Source organism: Bacillus rossius, chromosome 12 (genome assembly GCF_032445375.1).
Source record: "Bacillus rossius redtenbacheri isolate Brsri chromosome 12, Brsri_v3, whole genome shotgun sequence".
Lineage (NCBI taxonomy): Eukaryota > Metazoa > Arthropoda > Insecta > Phasmatodea > Bacillidae > Bacillus > Bacillus rossius.
In genome coordinates this window covers 39,097,820-39,108,399 of record NC_086339.1, presented here as the reverse complement: position 1 = coordinate 39,108,399, position 10,580 = coordinate 39,097,820, and the positions used below count along the sequence as shown (strand labels likewise).

The window sequence follows — 10,580 nt, the reverse complement described above, 5'->3', positions numbered from 1 at the left end:
AATAATAATAATAATTCTAAAAATATTAGTGAACAGTTTGAAAAATATTATTTAAAGGGATTAGGTTATATTAAAGTTACTACACTAAAAATTATTTATTTGATTTATTTACACATTGTAACATGCTCATCAACACTCATACGAGATTAGAAAGATGTACATGACAAAGAGAACATTACACTTAATTATTTTGTACGAAAAATTTTTATGTGTAGGTAGGCCTAATGCTAGCCTAATTTCTTACTAGAAAACCTTGATGATATAAAATTTTAACAATCTCATGCCAATCAAATATTAAAAAACAGTTTAAGTACACATAATCACTGAAAACAAATTCTGTACATGCACAGAGTATTAATGTCATAAAAAAGATTTTTGTGAAAAAATTGTTTCTTGAAAATAATCAGGGTAGGCAATGGCTTGAGAGATTAAAATCTGGAGTAAAAATATTTAATGATAAAAATGCATATAGTTAAAATAAATTGAGCTAATTATGTTTTAAAATACATATAATTGTGTGCAACATGTTTACTCAGCAATCTCCTAATTTTGCAAACTCTCATGAACAAGTATTTTCTCCCTTTATAACAGTGAAATATATGTAAATATTATTTTATTTTCACTGCCTAGCACACAAAACACAGCTCTGTAATTGCAAGATTAGGCTTTCGATATCTCAAACAATTCTTAAATAATATCCTAACAAAATCACAATCATTGCTGAAGTATTAAACACTAATTATATTGTTGTCTCTTCTTTGTAGTTATAATTAACTTTAGTATTTTAATTTGTTCTTCGGTACTAAAAATTCCCATTTCTTCAAGATCTTCAAAATTCAAAGAATAGATCATGTGCAAATCAACCTGAAATCAAAATACAAATACTAGACCAATTACTAATTTAAGAAAAGTTTTCGTTTATAAATAACCACTGTTACATGATTTATGTCAAACAGTACAACATAAACAGCAATTCTCAATAACATAATAAGTCAGTGAAGAATGAAACAGAATCATAGAGCTAGCTGTACCTACTCTTGTTTTCAAAAGGTAAGTACAGTTAAATATGATGAAGATCTAAGATTGGCCTTCACGATTGTTTCAGTTACAGATCCGCAAACAACGTGATGCCTAAGAGATGGTAGTGTAATTATTGAAAATATTTAAAGCATGTATTTTATTTATGTTTTCTGGGGGCGGGGTGTCATCGAGGGCATTACTGATAATGTCGTCAGTCAGTCTATCCTCTCAAGGGTGCCACCACGTGGACCCGGCGGAGACTTTTACAGGGTGTGATGTTACCCAAGTGAGAGCAAGACTCAAATTTCTCGAATAGACCAGGCCCGCTCTCAGCATCGTGCGCGCTACTTAAGGTTATCGAAAGATGATTAATAAGTGGGCTCTTCAGGCATCACACGTCTCATCCTCTGACTGTGTCGTCAAACACGTGGTCGTTTAAAAGATACTCCGTATCAACCAGCAACATTTGGTTTTATTAGGTGCAGTTCTCCCGCATTACTACGTTAATTTATAATGCAAGTGAAACTGTTTGAAAAGGTGCAACAGCATGGAATTGAACTACATGCCCTGGACTTAAGTTCAGTGATTGTTCATTAAATCAAAAATTAATAATAAATATTTAAGTAATGCAAACTATCACCTGAAGTACGCCTGAGGAGAGAGGGGAATATCGATAAAATTCTAACATGAACAACGGTTGCAAACGCATCAGTAACGAAAGAGTTTAAATCCTCGCGTTGCAATGAGCATCCTATCTCGGGTGGTGATCTTAAGAGAATGGCTGCAGGAAGGCATCTAAATAATCAACAGGCCAGTTTCAGAACTGTGCCGAGGGCAAAACAAAATAAATCTTTCCCTTTAATAATATCCTTAAAATAAAACACAGACCCTTTTAAGTAAATTGTTTAGTTATTTAGTTACTTTTACAAGATGTTTCAGAATGTGGTGCATTCCGAAATGCCATGTACATGGCATAGCTTCAACCTTGTACACTTGGGGGGGAATGGAAAAAAAAATGGCAATAGTACCTAATTTATGATTTATTCAAGTGAAGGTAGTACCGGCTTTAAAGGATAGATCTGCAACATACACATGTTGGTGAGGGATTTAAGCAGTAGGGGTTGGGGTGGCAGTTGGCGAGACACACTGAGCATGTAAAAGGGGCAGAACCCCTGGTCACATGTATTCTGTTATTTTATCCATAACAATTACATATTTAAAAATCTCCCAGTTTTACAATCATTAAGTATGTTTGTGTTGATTTAGTATGGAATTGTCTTCATTAAAAACTTTCTGGTGATCATTTAAGGTTTTCTGGTTCCTGCATTTTTCATTAGCATTCCTCACTAACCCAGTGTTGGCAATTCTGGAATAAGGGTCTGGTCTCGTAGCAGGTTTCTCATTGGCTGGGCAAGCAATTAAAGCCGGGTATGGGAATGGAGGAGGGAGTCAAGCTGTAGTCCTCTACAGGGAAACACATAGTCTGTTCCACACATCTTGAGCACATAGTGGCCCAGAAGCTTCAGTCTTTCACGAATTAGGTGGTGTAGTTTAAGATTATAATATTGGCAAGCTAGGTTTCTGCTGTAATATTAATGCAGTAATTAGGGAGCTCAGCCAACTCTAATGGAACTAAGCGATGGCCAAAAACGCCTCGTCTTCGAGAGTCCTGAAGGTGGCTGCATTGTCACCAGGCCTTGCCATCTTCGAGCAGCGTAGCTTGATAGAATCTCCTCGATTCCTCTCTGTCTCATCTAATGAACAAAGCTAAATTCTTCAAATGCAAACAGTTTTTTTTCAATATCATTAACTTTCATTCTATTTTAATACGTCATCACTGTTCATTACATTACATTTTCATTTAAATTCTGGCTCAAAAAACAGCTTGAAGTTATAAAAATCAGTAACTTCTTACATTAGACCAGATGATGACACAGCTTTGCGAACAGGGCTATGACAGTGGCCTCATAAATGGGAAACCTATCATTCACTAACCCAGAGTCAGATGTCTGAATTCTTCATGTCCATGCATCTGCAAACCTTTTTAATTTGTTTTTTTTTCCTGTTAGGTTGGTAAAATAAAAAATAACTTATGTTCAATCTAAGTTTAGTTTTAAAATACTCGCAAAATCTCCCCCCCCCCCCCCCCCCCCCCAACAACCAGCAAGATTATGTTTTCACATATTCAGGTGATGGCAACTAAAATAAAAGATTGGATAGGTTAGGTAAGCAAAATTTAAAAAAAAGTCTAAAATTGTGATAATGTATAAAATACCATAAAATGGAGTTTTTATTTTCCAGCTGCAAATTTATTATATTTGTGCAGCGTACTTCAGTTGTTTTTGAGACTATGTACTTGCGAGACAGTCAATAGTTGGCTTCCCACTGAGAAAGTGTTTATGGAAAGTCATGGTGGCTTCTAACTTCATTGTGCTTGTATTCATATTGAAGCTGCAAAGTAAGTTCAGACTATAGTTTCCTGCTAAATTTTTGTGCATGGAGATTTTGACACATTTTTCTTACCAATTACGTTTAAGAATGCCAGCCTTATGTAAGAGTGTCCATGCTACAATGCACATTACTGAGAAGGCAAATTAGTACAGTGTTGGTGTATCATGAAAGATATTAAACTCATTTTTGTGCTTTTCTCAGTTAAGGTAAATTCATTTTGAAAAGTAAAAAATTACATGTCTACAACCATCCAAATTGCTTAGGTACAAATTCTTAAATATTAATTTGTTTTTAAACTTGAGTAGCCACTCCTGCCAAGGTTAACCATTTCTTACCTACCTCATGTTCAGCGAAAATATGATAATATTCTTGCAGTCCACAGCTTAGTAAAAAATTTTCCACATCAGATTTGCCTCCAGATAAAGACCTACAAATAAGAACATGAAAAGTTACTCACATAATTGTTTTTTTGCAAAACTATAAACTAAAATTTTACTATCATAATAATTAAGATACTTCCTAAAAAATTTTAGTAGTTCACCAGCCATTTCCCATCATGTGAGTTTGATGTTATCAAACTTTCAATTTTTATAATACCTAGTACTTAAATTTAAGACACAATGATGGCAATTATTTCACAGAATAATTTTTCTCATCCTCTAACCTTTCACACCTGACAAAGTTGTGTTATTGACTATCGTCAAACAAGTTCACACTTAAGGTTTTTGACAATATAACAAATGCAGTACATAATTTGTTTTAGGTCCCATGGTTATGCACAGAAAAAATTAATGTTCTTTAGATATTAGCTTACTTAAAATCGCTACTTTACTGACTTTCACAAATGTTTAAAATGTGCTGTATCCCATCTGACTTCTTGAATACAAGACTAAATATTTTATAGTCCCTGATATAAGATTTAAATTCCCTGTACTTGGTCTACCCATGTAAATAGCACATTAGTGTGGTTGCTGTAATAATTTGAAAGAAATTGATGAAGATACAAGAATTCATAAAAATAAATTTAATATATATTAGCCATAAACTTAAAAAATCATACCTGTGTACTGAATTTCTGCAAGGACTTATGCGAGGAAAGACTTCTTCAGTGTTCGCTAGTCCACTTGCTTGTCCGACATTCTCAGTAGACGCACTGTCGTGACAGTTATCAGAGCTGAATTTTAAAGACTTTACTGTCTTACTCCCAAAAACAGATTTTTTCTTAGTCGTAACTTTTGAATGTAACCTGCAATTTTCATGAAGTGAATCACATTAATATTTTTAACTAGTACAAACATCTAAAATATAATTATGCAAAACAATATTTCATCTCAATTCTGCCAATTAAGTAAACCAATAGAACTAAATAAATAAGAGACACATCAGAAATTACAACAAGATGTTTATGATAAATTTTTGAAATGTTAAATACCTAATATTTTTATGTTCCTACTCAACTTGTTAATAATGGCTAAACAGTAAATTAATTTATTGTATCAGACCTTTGAATATATATACTGTATAGAAGTCGCGAGTGGATAGGATTTACTCTACGTTTTTCAGAAGCGTATGATGAGCAGCTTGGGAACTTCACCGCTGCAGGGCGCTGCCGTAACGCCCTGTATCGTCTTAGGTTGTTATTTACACGTTAGAGCGCAGCACTGTCGCCCGCTGTCATTCCCCGCACCCCCCACCTATCATTCACTGCAGCTCAAGTTCGTTCACCGGGAGGGGGAAGGGGTGTTTGAAGAGTTCGACACTTGTCGTTCTAGGGACCACCACAAGTCGATGCCCTAGAGATGGTGGCGATTGCGGCGGTGAATTAACCAACTATGCACCTCAAAACCGTATTAGAAATTTTAACCTGGGCTGGCGACTTCTATACAGTATATATATTCAAAGATCAGACTGAAAAGCTGGATTAATAATTGTGTTTAGAGCAAGAAAATAAAAATCCTGTTTTTTTTTTCCCCCTGACTTTCCCGAGAAGAAATTAATTATGGTTCATACAGGCACTTACTTTTCCGTGGTAACTTTCCACCATTTTGACAGACTTTTCTTATCTTTTTTTGACAAGTTCGGGTCACTCTGCGACATCCGCCTGACCCTGTTCCAGCTGGGGAGTCGCTCCCTACACGTGCAATAGTGGGGCGGGGTGCAGACCTCCGGGAGTCTGCGGGGAGAGGGTAGAGGGGAACAGCAGCGGTGCTGGCTCCTCCCGGTGCAGGACCCGGAGGAGAACACACTCTGCATGTGACAGCTGGACTTGGCGGCCGGGAAGAAACAGGGCGACAGCACCGCCCGCAAGTTGTGGCTGACGGGGCACTGCGGGACGCTGAGCTCCGCCAGGTGGGACCACACCCGCAGCTTGTCCTCGTGCGACGGGGAGAAGACATCATGCTGAGTCCGGCAGCCGAGAGACGTCCACGCAGCAGGGAAACGCGCTCCGCCACCGAAGCTCCTCAGCGGCGTTACGCTCGGCAGATCCATGCTCTTCATCAGGAGTGTCTCGACGATGCCGTAACCCTTGCTGGCAGCGATGTCCAGTGCTGTCTGACCGGCCGCGTTGACTGCGTTCGGACTGGCACCTCTGCGTAGCAGCCAGTCCACCATCGCACAGTGCCCATTGCAAGCTGCCATCATCAGAGGCGTCAGTCCTGTGAACCCGACACCAGGAATAAAAGTGAGCACAGGAAGTGGCCAGGAGAAACACTTCTTTTTAATCTAGAAAAGCTAAATTATTTCACACTAGCTGTGGCGGAAATTCACGTGGATTAATTTTAGAGCAGTGCATGCTACATTAAAGGTTAAAGTCCTATGGAAATTCACATACATTGCAATATTTTAATGCCCCCGGCTGGAAAAAAAAAAAGTGGAACAACAAAGGTCTGAGTGCAGATTAAAACTATGCCAACACCGATTTGAAGCATACGTGGAGCTGCTATAACCGAACAGTTTGAACATCTGACGAGAGGTAGGGCAGTGGCAAAACACGAGATGTGCATCCCGAGGAACCTGAGTTTGTAAGCTGCCCAGCCATCCTGATTGCAACCCCCTAGGGTGGCTGTAATAACTCTCGCTGTCGGATGACCTTGACACGGAAGCGCGGCCAACCTGAGGGCGGGACGGGGGCGCCAGGGTGGAACCCCCTCTCCTGCAGGATGCTCGCGACGGACACGCTGCCCCCGAGGGCGGCCAGCGCGAGGGGCAGGGGGTCGCTGGTGGCCGCCGAGTCTCTCTCCAGGAGAGCGTCCAGCACGGCAAGGACGGTGGCCGCGTCCTTGCTCGCCACGGCCGCGCTCAGCGCGCTCGTGCCTGCAGCAGTCACCACGGCACGGGCGACATACATGGGACAATTCCTTCATTTCATTACCATTCATTAATTTACATACATTAAGATCGATTGATAAACATTACACAATAATTTATTTTCTGCAGATTGTAAGTTTTTATTTGATTCCGTTTCAATAAAAATGTTGATAAAATTAAATTATCTGTTCCTATAAAAGTATAACTCGGGGAAATTTTTCGGTTTTCCCCTCAAATATTTTTTTTTCAGATAACTAACATCTCTAAAGGGAGGTGTTTTGTTTGCTTTCACGTCTCACTGACATCGAGGCTGAGCTTATGAGATGAGAATGGGGAATGAATGGGTGGTGGAACGGGAACACCCCCAGGTAACCCACGGTTCATGGATAGTCCACCACGTCTTCCACCTGCAATGAAATCCTGGTTTGACTCCACTGGGATCAAACACAGATCGCCTCGGTGGGAAGTGAGTCATGTGGTCGCTCAACCACTGTAGCAGCCCAACAGGTCATTAGGGGGAGACTCATGCAATACAAGTCAGGATTCTGCCATTCCAGTATCCCCCATATCAGACCTCTACAAAAGCTCTGAATGTCTTGCAGTTTCCCGCTTATTTAGATTATTTATCACACCTCGCGCAGCAGACAATACTTCATTTTGCCAAGTGTTAGGGCACACGTGTCCAACATGGGAAATACTGACTACCAATCTATACAACAAGTACTTTATTTATGTACGAGCTACCTAATCTTGTTCTGCACATAACAGATAAAAATATAGGCACAATAGTTTCTGGGTAGCAGAAAAATTATTTCCCTTGAAATTTGCACAAATGCCAAATATATATAGCCTATGATTATAGAATGTTCTCAGAAAATTTGTATTATCTCTATTTCTAACGGAAATCATTTTCAGGAAATCACATTCTAATTATAAGAAGTAAAAATTAATTTTTTCCTCCACCTTGCTAAATGTTAAATTTATCATATTTTTTTCTGCTGGGTCACACAGCTGAGGATAGAGATTAATTCACTTCAGTAACAAACATATAACTGTAGCAAACAAACTTAGGTTGTAACATTGATAAGAAAGATGTTCATTATGGCATCCAGACATAGTTTCTTGTAAAGCTATCAGCTAGCCTAGTATTCCATAATACAGAGGTGCCCCCCCCCCCCCCCCCCAAAAAAAATTTTTTTATGCCATTTTCTCAATGATTTACTCAATGATTTTATAATATTACACTTTTTTAGTATTATATTTTATCACATTTTGCATTAATTAAAACTGATTTTCTAATAATAATTTTGGTCATATCAGGTAATATTTCCATCCTGAAACGACAGATGCCAAACTGCTTTTGTTGAGGAAAATGCGGGGTTGCCAATTTGATTTAAAAGATCCCTTTCAATTATCAAAGCACCAGAAACATATTTTCACATTAGAAGCTATAATTATGTAAATAATATATAAATTTTTCTCGTCTTTTAACCACCCCCCCCCCCCCCCCCTGAAATTTTAATGACGCAGTCTGCGTCGTTACCCCCCTTTGTGAGCACCCCTGCATAATAACACAAATTAGTAGGCCAAAGCAAACTTACATCATGCATTTTAAAAAAAGAAAATTCACATTTTCTACAAAAGTTTTCTCATATTCCAATATTTCCTTGCATGAGCAAAAAGATTATCTTAAAATAGGTAAAGAGGAATTTTAAATTCACCTAATTGTGTCATGCATGTCACATCAGCCCTGCTGCGTAAAAGTTCTAGCACCACATTTGAGTGACAATTTCTTGCTGCTTGCATAACTGGAGTCCATCCAAAGTCATTGGCATGATTTACGTCTGCGCCTTTCCGAATCAATGACTTCACAATGTCTTCTTGGCCATAAGCAGATGCTGATTCTAAATCAATGTTGACATTAACTTTTGCAATGTCACATTCACCTGCCGTAACACAACGTTTACCATAAATACATAAACCAAACAGAGACAAATTCCAAAATATGTACGCAGTCAAACAAGTTACCTGACATAGTTTTTTGAAATAATGTAGCACATTTCAAAACATTCGCAGCTTAAATTGTACTTGCATTTAAGGTTAATTAAATATAAAAAACTAAGCAGTATTAAAAACAAATAAGAAAAAAATAAAAAAGTTATAGGAAACACACATTTCTAACAAATAAATTAAATGGCAATCGCAAAACATTACAAATCTGGAGACACGTTTCTTCAAATCTTCTAAGCCCGCGTAAAAATTATAAACAAGTTTGTGTTTGTAATGCAGCCAGAAGACATTTTCACGATCACAAATGTTATATAGAGTACGAGGGAAACTGAAAAGAAAGTGTGTATTTTTGTAAACAAAATTGTGGGTAGAAACTTATTTAAGATAGTCAGTATTAACATCAAATTAATCTTGATGGGCTGCTAAAAATGATTCCATACAAAATTAAAAATTACTAATAATACGTGTCGATGCCCCGACGCGAAAGCCACTGTGGTGTAAAACTCGTGGCCCATTTAAAATGGATAAAAATGACATAAAATAGAATCTAATCCCGAAGACATAAAATATAATTAATTACGCGACTGGCGGTGTCGAGGGAGGTCGGCAATTGTTCAGATTGAATGAATTGGAAAAGTCTTACAATATGTTGTTGGGCGGTAATGGCAAGAAGGTGATGGCTCTGTAGTGCATGGACATACTGGCATCGATGCTGGGTTACAGGGCGACTGCTGTATCTCCCGGAAGGCGCGTGCCTCTTGAGGTCACTATCAACTTTTGTAATAAAATTATTATTAAAACCTATTGAAATCATTATTAAAACACTTTAAAACACTTTGAAAGTTTCATATATTCGGAAGAATCAAAGCATACCTGGTGGAGTGTTACAGGTTTTGAAATCAATAAATGCATGGACGGCTATTGATACATCGGTGGCATGAGCAGTTCAACACCCTACACTACACTAAACTATAGGCATAGGCATGTTTATCGTACATACATTGGCTGAGGTGCCAATGAGGCAAAATGGCTTGTGCGACCAAATGGAGCACACACAGTCGGCTTCAACTGATTCTTCGATGTTGTGAATTATTGGAAATCTTGTTATCTGGTGACGATGACATCACATCAATCTGCTGAACAACAACTATAAAATAAAATATAAATTGAATTTTAATATTTCTTTCATAATCATTGTAGAATTTCCAGTTTTAAAATAGTGCAAAATGTGCAAATGCAATATCGGTACTCACATTGCTCTACAAATATTTAAGATTATGTTTCTGTATTTAATGCATGTGATTGCTTTGACATGCTATTGCCCTGGACAGTATACAAAACTTGGGACCCAATACCATCCGCTGCTATAGAAGAGCACATTGTGATGTCACGGCCAGCCATTACCAATGCTGTGCATTAAATATACAGTATTGTTTTATTTAGTTTTAAGCCTCGAAGCAGAAAGACGAATTCTGTTATTAATTCAAGTGTAATTTAAGTGTTCTTTTAACAGCCATCTAGATATAGATTGGCAGCAACTGATATTTAAATAAGTTGTTGTCACTACTTTTGCTCCTGCGAAAAAGAAAGCTGCTCATTTTAGTCCTTGCAAACAGTCCGGTAGTCCAGCCTGACACAATTTCGAGGGTTGACACTGTCTTACAGAGATCCCTACCATTACTAGTTTTAACTGATATTTACATACAAATTCATCCAAAGCTTTCTTCCGAATATCTGGGACTCTATATGGATATCACTGTGTGATATTTTTTTTAGCAAATAAATAACCT

At 37.8% G+C, this 10,580-nt stretch overlaps 1 protein-coding gene across 2 annotated transcripts; it reads right to left on the bottom strand.

The window, feature by feature from the left end:
* Nucleotides 1-89: 89 nt before the first annotated feature.
* On the bottom strand, nucleotides 90-9,078 carry LOC134537201 (uncharacterized). Of its 2 annotated transcripts, none has more exons than XM_063377466.1 (7): nucleotides 8,809-9,078; nucleotides 8,502-8,726; nucleotides 6,586-6,786; nucleotides 5,492-6,128; nucleotides 4,532-4,717; nucleotides 3,811-3,898; nucleotides 90-864 (listed from the first exon to the last, which is right to left on the bottom strand). In XM_063377466.1, exons 1-7 carry the CDS (start codon nucleotides 8,813-8,815, stop codon nucleotides 736-738), a joined length of 1,473 nt encoding a protein of 490 aa, XP_063233536.1. In that variant the 5' UTR covers nucleotides 8,816-9,078; the 3' UTR covers nucleotides 90-735. The 2 variants fall into 2 exon arrangements, with proteins under 2 accessions (XP_063233536.1, XP_063233538.1); XM_063377468.1 differs by having other exon boundaries at nucleotides 8,502-8,684; nucleotides 8,809-9,024.
* Nucleotides 9,079-10,580: the final 1,502 nt, after the last annotated feature.